Genomic DNA, 12634 nt, shown 5'->3' on the forward strand with positions numbered 1-12634 from the left:
CTTCCCCCTTGGGCACCCACACTACAGCATTCCCTCACCAGTGACCCGGCCCTTAGGGTTTAAGATGGTCCAAAACCAAGGTATTTTGTGACGCCATCTTCCCCCTCTTTAAACTCACGGTCTCTGCCAGAATGTCTGGACCACCTATTAGACGTGAACGGTTCAAAGCCAAGTTGCTGGAAGCCTTGCCAATAGCCAGGAGAGGCCACTCCCTTTGAGGAGCAGAGAGAGAGGTGAGCTGATCCCTGGGTGGTCCTCCTGCTTGGCTCTGAGAGGCAGTGGGAGGGAAGGGTTGGCTTCAGACACATTCTTAGGTGCAAGGAAGAGCCAGCTCCCCATCACCATGGTAACAACGGGGGCTGGTGGGAGGCTGTACACCTGCAGAACAATCCTCCAACTCGCCCGCTTTCTACAGGTAACAGCTGAATTTGCCAGTACAATCTAGGAGGGTGTTATAGGAACACTTTTGAAGGTCACTAACCCCGCCGTTCAGAGCCAGGAAAGAAGTTGTTGGGGACACGATGCCTGGGCCGAGGGAGGGAGGAGGGGTGGAAGCTGATTAGATGAAAGAAGGAGAATTGACGTGGAGGCTGGAATAAAGTGATGAGCTTGGGGGAGCCATCCTGCATAGTTTGAGCCTCAACTTGTAGGTAGAAAGAAGCTCCTAGGGGTTTTAATGATGGAGAGATGGGATCAGGCTTGCATTTTAGGAGCGTCACTCAGGTGCCTGAGTGGGATACTGACTGGAGGAGGGCGGGATGGGAGAAACCAGCTGGGAGGCTGTGTCCTGGGGAGAGAGGATGAAGAGCGTGGCGGGCACGGTGGAGGGGACAAGCGGAGGAGGACATGAACTTGAGGACTATTTAGGCATAAAGTCCTCAGGATGTGGCGAATGGGTGGCTCTGTGGCTATTTGTATGCGGTGGTGACGGAGAGGGACAAGGGTCCAGGATGACTTCCTGGGCTCCAGTTTGGTCATCCAGTGGGAGAGAAGTACCATCTTGACATATGAAAACACAGAAGAGAAGTGCCTGGCTTTTCAGCTGGTTAGGTTTAGGGCGTGCTGATTTTGAACTGTCTGTGCCATAATCAACATTTAGCAGACCATTTGGGTATAAAACTGAAGCACAAGAAGCAAGTTGCATTAAAACTACAGAAGTGAGGCATTGGGCACTGGGAACCCAGAGCAAGTGGGAGAGGACCGTATGGGGTAGCGGCAGAGGAGTGGCGGTGCGGGGGGACCCTTGGAGTTCCTGCTGACTAGTTTCTGGCCCCAGTAGTTCCCAGATCATCGCAGTCTGTGTTGACAGAAGCATCTTACCTGTCCGTTGTTTTGCCTCTGTTACCAAAGGCGGGAGCAGTATAATACCACCTCTGAGAGAGGCCCTCAAGGGCAGGAACCACCTGATCTGCTGTCCCCGGCACCTTGCCTTCTGGGGGACACACTCTAGGTGTTTGCTGACAGTACGCTCTCAACCAGGGAGCAGAAACCCCGAGTCTAACCATCTGGAGCGCACTCCCCAAGGAAGGCCAGCGTGACTCAGGGCCGAATACACGAGGATTATTCACTGGTTTCCTTCCGTGCGGCGCGTTTGTCACTGCCTGGTCACGCTGTGAGGAAGCGCTCCTGTCACACCCTCCCTGTTCATGAGCCCCGAGACAGACCAGGTCACATGGGGAGCACTCAGGGGCTAGAACTTCCTGGAAATGCTGACAGCGGGAGGTCTGCCTCCCACTCCCACCGGGCCGGGTCCTTCCAGCAGGAGGAGGTTAGGGCAGGACACGGTCTTAGCTGTCCCCCCCCCTCCCCAAGCCTAGAGCAGAGCAAAGGAGTTTTCCCCAGGCTGCCCAGGAAAGGCGAGGATGAAGGCTGGCAGTCCCCCTGCCAGAGGGTTGCTGAGCCAGGGCGGCGCCTCTGCACGTGTCACCGTTAAACTCGGGTTCTGAGTCAGTGGGTCTGGGGTGGAGCCAAGATTCGGCATTTCTGACAAGCCCCCAGGGTGGCAAGGCTGCCACACCCAGACCACTGGGGGCTTGTCAGAAAGGCTCAAGGCCAGAAGGCTGGAACTTCTTGGCTTCCACCTGTGACCTGTCTACACGGCTTCCTGCCGCGGGGGATATTCAAGGTGTGTGGAGGAGTTCTCGTTGTGGCTCAGCGGTAGTGAACCCAACTAGTATCCATGAGGACTCAGGTTCCATTCCTGGCCTCACTCAGTGGGTTAAGGATCTGGCATTGCCCTGAGCTGTGGTGTAGGGCAGACACGGCTTGGATCCCGTATTGCTGTGGCTGTGGCGTAGGCCGGCAGCTGTAGCTCCAATTGGACCCCTAGCCTGGGAACCTCCATATGCCTCAGGTGCGGCCCTAAAAAGGGAAAAAAAAAAAAAGTAGGGTGAATAGCTTAACAACCCCCAGCTTTAATAATGCTGCCTGTTTTAGCAAACACAGTGCGTCTTTGAGTGAAAGTGAAAGTGGTGGGGTCACACCTCTCGCCCTGGGCTCGCACACCCGTGGACTCAACAGGGGAGTGGGTTGTGCAGTTCAGGTCTGGCTGGAAGGAAGGTAGGGCCCCGGGTCCTGATCCCTTTCTGGTCGCCATCTCCTCTCTGGAGAACCCAATGACCCGGACCTCGCAGGGACTGGGTGAGCCTGAAAAATGGGTGGCAGGGTCGGGGCCTCACAGAAGTCGAGAACACCCCTCCCCAGCCCCTGCCTGACCTTGGGTGCTTTGGGGTCGAAAATAAGGGAAGATGAGTGGGAGGCGGGAGGCCGAGGGGGAGGGCCCCCCTCCCCCCCGCGGGGAACAGGTCTGCGCTCTGGCCCCGCCCCCTGCGGCCACGTGCCCGCCGCCCCTGTCACCTCTGCACCTGCCTGTGCGTCTTGTTCTGTAGACTCATGGCTGCTGTTAAGATAAGGACCATAAAGAGCAGAGAGAAAGGGACACCGCAGTCTGACCCTGGGCTGTGTGGAGCCCCCAGGGAGGGGGTCTGTCACACCTGTCAGCTCTGAAGTGTCGCGCAGCCTTTGTCCAGCCTCAGGAACAGCCCCCGTGCCCTGGCCCAAAGTTCCCCCGGTGGCACTGTTACCACCACCTCTCATCACGTGGACAGCGCCTTCTTTCTGAGAGCCCGCGGTCCCGCTTCCCAACCGTGGGATCCAGCACCAACGCAGACACGGGGATTTGTGAGAAGAGGATGTGACTGTGGAGTTAGAAAGACCTCAGTTTCATTCCTGGCTCTGGTATTTAACTGGCTCCGTGACTTTGGACAGAATCCTAAACCTTCATACCCTCATTCTAAAAAATGGAATGGTGATGTCTGACCCCAGAGTGATTTAAAAACTCGCATACATATTATTAATTTTGTTTTTCTTGACTGGACTGACTGTAGGCAAAACTGAAAGTAGCGAAGTGTTGATTCAGCACTTTTGCGACCTCAGCCTGAGCCACGTCCCCCTCATTCCCAAATACCTCTTCTCGGCTTGCCTTTGAAGCTCCAGATGCTGCTGGGCAGCCAATCAAGAAAACAGCCAATTAAATTAACATATAATAAAGGGCTAGTAATTTAGTCTTAATAGAGGCAATAGTCTGTATTTATCAGGTCCTCCCTAAGTGCCTGGCACTGAACATCGCTGGTATCGTTCTCTGAAAACACAGTCTCATGAGTTATGTGACCATCATCCTCTCTTAACAGATGGAGATACTGACCTAGAAGTCAGATACTTGCTAAGAATTGCACAGCTGCTCAGCAAAGATTGGGATTCAAATGCAGATGTGTCTGACTCTAAAAGCAGTGCTATTTATTTGTTTATTTTTGTCATCTCTTTGAGGCACTGAAATCAACTGATTAGGAGCACGAAGTCTGAGCCAGATGGCATGGGTTCAAAGCTCAGCACCTTTATGTCTCTCTCGGTCACCTGGGCAAGGACGGCATCCTTATCTATAACAAAGGATAAGAATAGTACCACGTCGCAGGACTATGCCAGAATTGAATGAGCAAATATACCTAGGGCTCTTAGTACCTGGAGCATAGTAACTGTCATATAAATTATTTTTAATTATGTAATAAAAGTAATTAGTGCCTGTGGGAAAAAGGTGAAACAGTTTAGAATAAGGGGAAGGAAGAAGCAAAGTCCCCTCTCACTCTCCTGTCAATTTCACCCCTCGGTTTGATGGGAAGAAATTCTTCCAGACATTTATGCATGTAGACATATAGTCCCACACAAACACACATTTGTTATTTTTACATTAGCGGGGGCAGCTTGCTTTTTTCACCAATATTTCACAGGTCTCCTGCCTTGTCAGCACTTAGGGGATGACCTCATTCTTCTCAGCTGTGTAATATAGGTGTCTGTAACTTAGTCATCCCTCTGAAGATTAAACAGGGTTTTTGGGTTTTTTTAAACCTGCAAATAATGCTGCAACGAGTATCTTCTTAGGTACAGGTGAGTGAGCATTTCTGCAGGACAAATTTCTAGAAGTAGAGTGCCTGGGCAAAGGGCACATTCAGAGCCAGCCTTCTGTTAAGCTGTCCATTAAGAACGAACCTTGTGGAGTTTCCGTCGTGGCGCAGTGGAAATGAATCAGACGAGGAACCATGAGGTTGGGTGTTCAATCTCTGGCTTTGCTCAGTGGGTTAAGGATCCAGCATTGCTATAAGCTGTGGTGTAGGTCACAGATGTGGCTCGGATCTGGCGTGGCTGTGGCTGTGGTGTAGGTTGGCAGCTACAACTCCAATTCAACCGCTAGCCTGGGAACCTCCATATGCCGTGGATGTGACCATAAAAAGACAAAAAGAAAGAAAGAAAAAAAAAAGAATGAACCTTGTTTTACGAAAAGGAGGATCTAGAGAGAGAGGTGAGTGCCTAACACAAAGGAATGAGCAGCTAAGGATAGAGTTTTAGGTGATAAGATTGCTAGGAAGATTTCTTTTCTTTTCTTTCTCTCTTTCTTTTCTTTCTTTCTTTCCCTCTTTCTTTCTTTCTTTCTTTCTTTCTTTCTTTCAAGATGGTAGGTGAAAGAGTCTCAGCCACATCTCACAAACCATTCTCTTAGGCTGAAGCCCACTCATCTGGAAGGCCAGCTTTGCTCTCAGAGATTGAATGCCAACATCTAGGCAAGTCAAGTTTTTCGGTCAGCCTGGTTCCTCCTGTATAGGGTAGCTGGTAGGCTTCATGTTCCCTTCACCTTCTCTAACCAGTTCCCTCTTGTGCATGAGGTCACCCCCACCTGTCACTGAGCTGTCTGCAGCATCTAAACCGAGCCTTTTCCCATTAGAATGCAAGATGGCAGGCAGGTGGCTGTTGCACTAGCTTTTACATGCATTTATCTCCTCTTTCTTCATTTCCATAGTAAAGCATTTTTTTCCTCCCAAAACTGCTCTCCTTTATTTTCACCAACATCAAGGGTCTGTCCCCCAGTGCTTTTCATGTGTCCCTTCTCTGCCTTCCCACAGCACAGGGAACCTCTGCTGCAGCCAGTCCTTCCCTCCGTACCTGTGCTGTGTTCCCCTTCGTATCTCTCTGCGCTAATGATGATTTCCCTATGGTAGGTTCAATGAATTGGTTTTTCTAAGTGACATCCTTAATAATAAAAGTAATACATGCTTACTGGAGAAAGACAAAAAAGGAGGCTGTGCAAATAAGTAGAATCATCTGGAATTCCATAATTACCCAGAGGCATTTTAGAGCTTTTCCTTCCAATTTTTGAGTAACCTGAGAAGCCAATTCAGGCAAAACTGGTCATCAGATTAAAGAAGTAATTGAAGTAACTGAAGTTACTGCAGGCACTGAAGACAAGGCTTCAGGGTTTGGCAAATAGGTGGTTAAAATGTACACCTTGCATAGAAGATGGGCCTGTGTTGCGAAGAACTCCATCTCTGTCAATTTCGCACTCATTCATTCAGCAAGTAGGTATTGAGGATCTGTCCCGCAGCAGCCCTTCTGTAATGATTTTTCTAGCCAATACGGCAGGGAGTTGGCAGCCATCACAGAGGCCCTTTGGAAGCTGAGTTAACTTTCCTGCTTGATGGACTGGGAATCCCATGACACCAGGTCCATGGATAGCCCCTCATGAGCCTGGAACTTAGAGCTTAAGGCTTCAGAAAATACCGCAACATTCGCTGCTCTGCTCCACGTTAGAGCTGGCCCTTCTTTGGGTCAGTGGTTTACTGTGTCGTAACCTCAGGGAATTGTTCAAGTTCCGATTTTCTGTTTGGTCTTTATCGATGAGAGATTAGGCATCCATTGTTCCTCACCTGTTACTGCGTAGAGCTGAGCAAAGCTGGCATTTTAGGAGTTCTTCTTCCTGAAAGGGCATTTTGTCTAATGTGTGCCCCAGCTCCATGTTCACTAATGATGCTGTGGGGTGAGTCCCAGCAAATGACTTTGTGGCAGGAGGGGGCCAACTCCAGGGTGAGTGCTCCCTGACGAAGCCTCATGCACTGCCCAGAAGTCATCGGCTCCTTCTCACTGGTTATGTGGTTCTTTCCTCTGTGTCTTGGTGGAAGAGGCCTAGGGTTTGGCTGTCTGAACAGGCCTGTGGAAGCTGGCTGTAGACATAAAGAAATTTGAATTCTAAAATTGTTTATAGCAAAGCCCACATCCTCGGTACTAAATTATGTAGCCTATGGGGAGCTTTATGGTGTAGTATGAAGATGAAAAACCAAGGGTCTAGAGGCCTGGGGTTGATTCATTCAAAAAATATGTGCTGCCTGCCAAGGATATATCCTCCCAACTAGGAACAAAGCAAAAGCAAAACCACACATGGATCTTAGAGAACACAGAGCAACAGATTAAAGAAAAAGTAACAAATGTATATGTAATTGTGAACTGTGGCAAATTCTGGGAAGGAAAGCAGATTATAAGAATGTGTAACCAAGGAATCTGCCCTGTTCTGGGTTTCAGGGAAGGTTTCCCAGAGAATAGGACACCTGAGCTGGGATTGGTTATTTAATTTCACAGTGCCTCAGTCTTCTTACCAGTAAGATGGGGATAACCCCACCCCCTTGACTCACAGAGACCCTGTGGGAAGGGCAGTCACACACATGAAAGAAAGGCTTTACAAAAAAGCTTGGTGTCCCCAAGAGTCTGCGTGTTCCTCTCTAGCCGGAGGCAGTTGTTCCCTGGCTTTTGCATCCGTCATCCAGCCGGGCGTTAGGCAGGCACTCAGCCCGCTGACCTTGGATCATTCTCCTCCACTCTGCCAGGCAGCTGGGTCAGACAGACCCCAGCTTAGCTTTGGTTCTGCCACTCACATCGACTCTGAATTTGGGGACATTACTTAGCTGCTGAGACTCACTTTTCTCATTGGTGAGATGGGGGCACCAGTAGTCCCAGCTCACGGCTTAAAGCTTGTGGAGCACTTAGCATCGTACTTGGGTTGTAGTTACTCCTAGACCAACTGTAGCTGCTGTTATTGTCATTGTTCCCTTTGCTAATTACTAACGCTTGCCAATTATTTCTTGGTAATAACTTTGGCCCTTCACTTCCATTTCCATTGCCACCATCCTCGTTATGTGACAGTAAGGCCATTGCCATAGCCTTCTAATCTGGGTCCTATGCTGGCTCTCATTTCTCTCGTTCATTCCACAAGGCTTCTGAATGAGCTTCCTAAAATGACAGAGTTTTACATATGTCATTTCTTTTCTTTAATGATATCACTGAAAAAATAGCTGCAGTTCATAGCACAAAGAGCTGAGATTCCTAATGCGGAGAGAGGTCCTAAAAAGAGATCATAAAAAGACTGACAAATGGATAGAAAAAAGGAAGTGAAAATTCCAAAAAAAGGAGAAACAAATAGCTACTAAACATGAAAAGAGCAGCTTCACTTATTATAAGAGAACTGCAAATCAAAATTGCACTACAATTCATATTTTACTCATCGGGTTGGAAAAAATTCAAAAGTTTAATACTTTCTGAAAAGGATGTGGGGAAATAGACATTTTCTTATGTTACTGGGGTGTATATATTGGTACACTCTCTATGGAAGGCAATTTGGCATTTATCAAAATTACAAAGCATATGTCCTTTCACTCAGCAATTTTACCTCTAGAAACTTATCTTACAGGTGTACGTACACATACCAGTGTACGGGAGTACTCTTTGCAGTATTGTTTGTAATAGTTTATAATAGGAAAGAGTTGGAAACCACCTAAATGTCCTTCGATAGCTCACTGAAGGAATAAATTATGGTGCATCTCTTCAAAGGAACGTCATGCACGCGTGTGGGGGAAATTAACAAGATATATTAAGTGAAATAAAACAAAGTGTAGACCTGTGGGTGTCGGATGTTACTTTCTGTGGGGGGCGTGGAGAATAACACACTCACACACACACACACACACACACACACACACTTCGAGAAACCCTGGCAGGCACGCATATTAAGAGCAGTTGTTACCAGTGGTGGGAAGGCGACTGGCAGGTGCGAGAGAGTTGAGACTTTTCACCGTGTCGCATTTCATATACATATAATGGGGTGTATGTATGTATGTGTACATGTATATATATATATATAATATACAATCTATTTAATTTGTGAACCATGTGTGATATATATACCATATGACCTAATCAAAAGTCATATGAAAAATAACCCTATTACTCATCTACTAATGTCCTGAGCACCTGCTCTATGCTAGGCACTGGAGATACACATGTGAAAATTGTTGGGGTGTGGTGGGAAGACTGTTGAACTTGCAGTGCGGATATCTGACTCAAATTCTAACGCTGCTTCTCACTCACTATGGATCTTGGCACACAGTTTGTTGAATGAATTTATGGTGGAAATTACTAACCTTTCTGAGTCTGTTTCCTCCCATAAAAATAGGGATAGAGACGCCTCCTACCCCACCCAGCTGTTGTGAGGACAATGACAGAATGTGGTTTCAGTTCTAGTAATAGTTAATGAGAACTGTTACATGCTAGGCACTTTCACATCTATTATATTATTTCCTTGACTCCTAATATTTATTTACTTACTCACGGATAAGGAAGTGCAGGCACTGGGGGAGCAGTGACTTGCCCAAAGTCTCTGTGTATATGAGTTGTTTTCTTGTCTTCATTGCTACCCTGACATGATGTGTCACTCAGCAGGTGCTCAGGGAATTTTGAAAATCTAGAAAAACCACCGTTTACCACTGTTCTCAGTGACACTTCAGAGCAGCAGAAAGTCAGTAAACTAGTTTCTAAATAATTCAGTTTAGAAATATACCAGCTGGTATGTTTAGCATTCATTGCACTAAATATTTTGGGAAAATCTAACCAAAATTAAAAGTTGGTGCTCCTAATGAGGTAGGGAAGATAATGACTAAGCCACGAAAACACCGAAAAGGAAAAGATAGAAACTGGTTCTTGGAGTTCCCATCATGGCTCAGTGGTTCACGAATCTGACTAGGAACCATGAGGTTGAGAGTTTGATCTCTGGTCTTGCTCAGCAGGTTAAGGATCCAGTGTTGCCGTGAGCTATGGTGTAGGTCGCAGATGAGGCTTGGATCCCGCATTGCTGTGGCTGTGGTATAGGCTGGCAACTACAGCCCCAATTAGACCTCTAGCCTGGGAACCCCTCCATATGCCATTGGTGAAGCTCTAAAAAAGACCAAAAAAAAAAAAAAAAAAAAAAGAAAGAAACTGATTCTTGAGGAAGCTGCCCTTAGAATCTTGCAGACTTGCTGATGGTGCTGTCTTAGGGGAATGAAAAGTACATAAAATATACAAAATGACACAATTTAGAAAACATCTTCATTGGAGTAAAACGTATGTGCAGAGCAGTGCCTGACCAATCGGTTTTTTATAAGATAAGGGATAGTTACTTCTTATTAAATAGGAGACATCTAGGAGGTCTCATTGTGGTGCAGCGGCAACGAATCCAACTAGGATCCATGAGGATGCAGGTTCGATCCCTGGCCTCACTCAGGGTGGGGGATCTGGTGTTGCCATGAGCTGTGGTGTAGGTTGCAGACTCGGTTCAGATCCTGCGTGGCTGTGGCGTAGGCTGGCTGCTGTAGCTCTGATTCAACCCTTAGCCTGGGAGCCTCCAGAAGCCAAGGGTGTGGCCCTAAAAAGTAAAAAAGTAGAAATAAAAATAAATAAATAGGATACATCTATGTAACCAGCACCTGGATCAAGAAATAGACTGTTACCAGCACCTAGAGCCTCCTCGGGGTCCCTGTCCATCACCACCCACCCCTCAAGGTAACCACTGTCTTCACCTTGACCATCAGACGTCTGATGGTCTGAACTTCACATCAATGGAATTCTGTAGTATATACCCATTTGTGTCTAGTTTCTTTCACTCCACACCATATTTATGAGGGTCTTGCATCTTGTTGTGTGTAGACACAGGGCTTGCCTTCTTACAGTGGTCCACACAGGCCATATTTTTGAATGAGTCTTTTGGTGACCATGTGAACAGGGCGCTGTTGTGTACGTAACTGCGGATGGAATGGCTAAGTCATAGGTTCTATGTTAAAAAAGTAGATAAAGCCAAACAGTTTTCTCAAGTGTTGTAAACATTCTCTAATTTAGCTCTTCTGGTGGCAGTGAGGCGAGATCACATTGCAATTGCAATTTCTGGGATGATTAATAAGTTGAGTACCGGGAGTTCCCGTCGTGGCTCAGTGGTTAACGAATCCGACTAGGAACCATGAGGTTGTGGGTTTGATTCCTGGCCTCGCTCAGTGGGTTAAGGATCCAGCATTGCGGTGAGCTGTGGTGTAGGTCACAGATGAGGCTCGGATCCAGTGTTGCTGTGGTTGTGGTGTAGGCTGGCAGCTACAGCTCTGATTAGACCCCTAGCCTGGGAAACTCCATATGCCCTGGGTGTGGCCCTAAAAAGCAAAAAGACCAAAAAAAAAAAAAAAAAAGTTGAGAACCTTTTTATACATTTTTTGAATTTTTTTTTTGAGATACATCTGCTTGTCCCCTCTTGAGAAATGCCTATTGAAACACTCTGCCTACTTTCAGTCGGTTTTTTTCTGCCCATTTCCTTGTTGATTTGTGAGTGTTCTTTGCATATTCTATATAAAAGTCCTTTTTTTGGATATGTGTGTTGCAATGATCTTTTCTCACTCTACGGCTTGCTTTTTCACTAATAATATCTTGGGGATGAACAGGAGTTCTTAATTTGGGGGCTTTTTTTTTTTGGCCTGTGGAAGTTCCCAGGCGGGGGATGAAAAACCCCTGCGGTAGCTGTAACCTGCACCACAGATGCACCAACTTGGGAGCCTTAATCCCCAGCATCAGAGGGGAACTTCCAGGAGTTCTTAATTTTAACTGCAGCCTATGACCAGTTTTTCCTTTATGGTTAGTGATGTATGTGTTTAAGAAATCTTTGCCTACTTTAAAGTCACGAGGATCTTTCTGGATATTTACTTGACATGGATAATCTTTAGGAATCCATTTTTTGGTAAGGGTCAAGGTAGGGGGTCTTCTCCATGTGGGCGTTCAGTTAATCCAGCATCATTTCCTGAAAAGACAGACTACCCTTTTGCCAAGGCATCACATCAGCATCTTTGATGTAAATCAGGTGACCAGATGATAGACCTCTGCTTCTGGACTCTGTTCTGTCGGTTTGTCTGTCCTTGTTATCAGTGACTATTTCTGCAGCTTTATAATCGATCTGGATATGATACTCACTAGGCTCCTTTATTTTATTTTTTTAAACCCCACCGAGCCACTTTTACTGAAATACCACTTCCACCTCCCACTTGGCTTTTAATATGTCCAGGTGGGTGTGATTGATTTGCTTGTTCCCACGGCTTGGTCATTTGTGGATACCCAGGTCTTTGTCCCATTAAGCCCCTTTAACTGAAAGCCAGCCAGGTGTCCGCAGACAAGTGAAGTAGATCTGCTGGGCAATTAAATCACCCGGGGAAGGCAGAGGGGTAGATGAGCTGGGTTGGCTCTCTTGTGCAGCACGGTGAGGCAGTGGTCGCCCTGCACCGGAGGACGGGCTTCTCGGGGGGAGGTACGACGACAGCCACACTCTGCCGTTGGGGCAGAGGAGGGCAGGGCGAGGTCAGCGCATGTAAATGTCGCGGGGGGGGGGGGGTCGGCGGGGCTGCGCGAATAGGCTCGCCGGGGTGGGGCCGCCGAGCCGCAAATCACCAGTTGAGGGCCGGAGTGCGCGCCGCCCGCTCGGAGCCGCGCCTGCAGCCGCCGGGACCCGGGCCGGGCGGTCGCCGGAGCCGGGAGCCGGAGCGGCCGGACGCACAGGCGAGCTGCGCGCGGGCTTCTCGGCGGGCGCTCCCCACCGATCATGAGGGGCTCCGGGTCCGGGAGCCGCCGCGGCGTCGGGCGGAGCGCGCGGCGCTTCTGAGCCCAGCCGGAGAGCCCGGGCGCTGCGCAGGGAGGTGAGTCTCCGCCCGGGCCTCCGCGGCCTCCCGATCCCCGTGGAGGACCGCCTGGGAAGTTTGTGCGCGATCGTTAGGCTCACCGGGAGAATAGAGCCGGCGGCCCCCAGCCCCTCGCCAACTCGGGGACCCTAGTGGCTGGAAAGGGGGACGCGCCTGCGCCCCTAGGGGCCCGTGAAGCGGCTGGGCTATCCCAGACCCGGGCCGCGGCGGGAGGCGGGCGGCGCCTTGCAGCGAGCATCTCTGCTCTTGCTCTTGAGCGGCATCTTCCCGGGCGCTGGCCTCTC

At 48.6% G+C, this 12634-nt stretch overlaps 1 protein-coding gene across 4 annotated transcripts in view; it reads left to right on the top strand.

Moving 5' to 3' along the window:
* Positions 1-12634, top strand: part of BCAR3 (breast cancer anti-estrogen resistance 3) — a 226033-nt gene that overhangs the window by 96094 nt on the left and 117305 nt on the right. Inside the window, exon 1 of one of the 4 annotated variants that reach the window (XM_021090185.1) lies at positions 11543-11962. The exons of 2 other annotated variants lie outside the window; for them this stretch is intronic. In XM_021090185.1, the coding sequence (XP_020945844.1) occupies positions 11884-11962 (79 nt within the window). In that variant the 5' untranslated portion in view covers positions 11543-11883. Of the gene's footprint in view, positions 1-11542; positions 11963-12093; positions 12348-12634 lie in introns of those variants that run through there. One more of the 4 variants, XM_021090186.1, reaches the window with a different exon arrangement.

Source organism: Sus scrofa, chromosome 4, assembly GCF_000003025.6.
Source record: "Sus scrofa isolate TJ Tabasco breed Duroc chromosome 4, Sscrofa11.1, whole genome shotgun sequence".
Taxonomy (NCBI): domain Eukaryota; kingdom Metazoa; phylum Chordata; class Mammalia; order Artiodactyla; family Suidae; genus Sus; species Sus scrofa.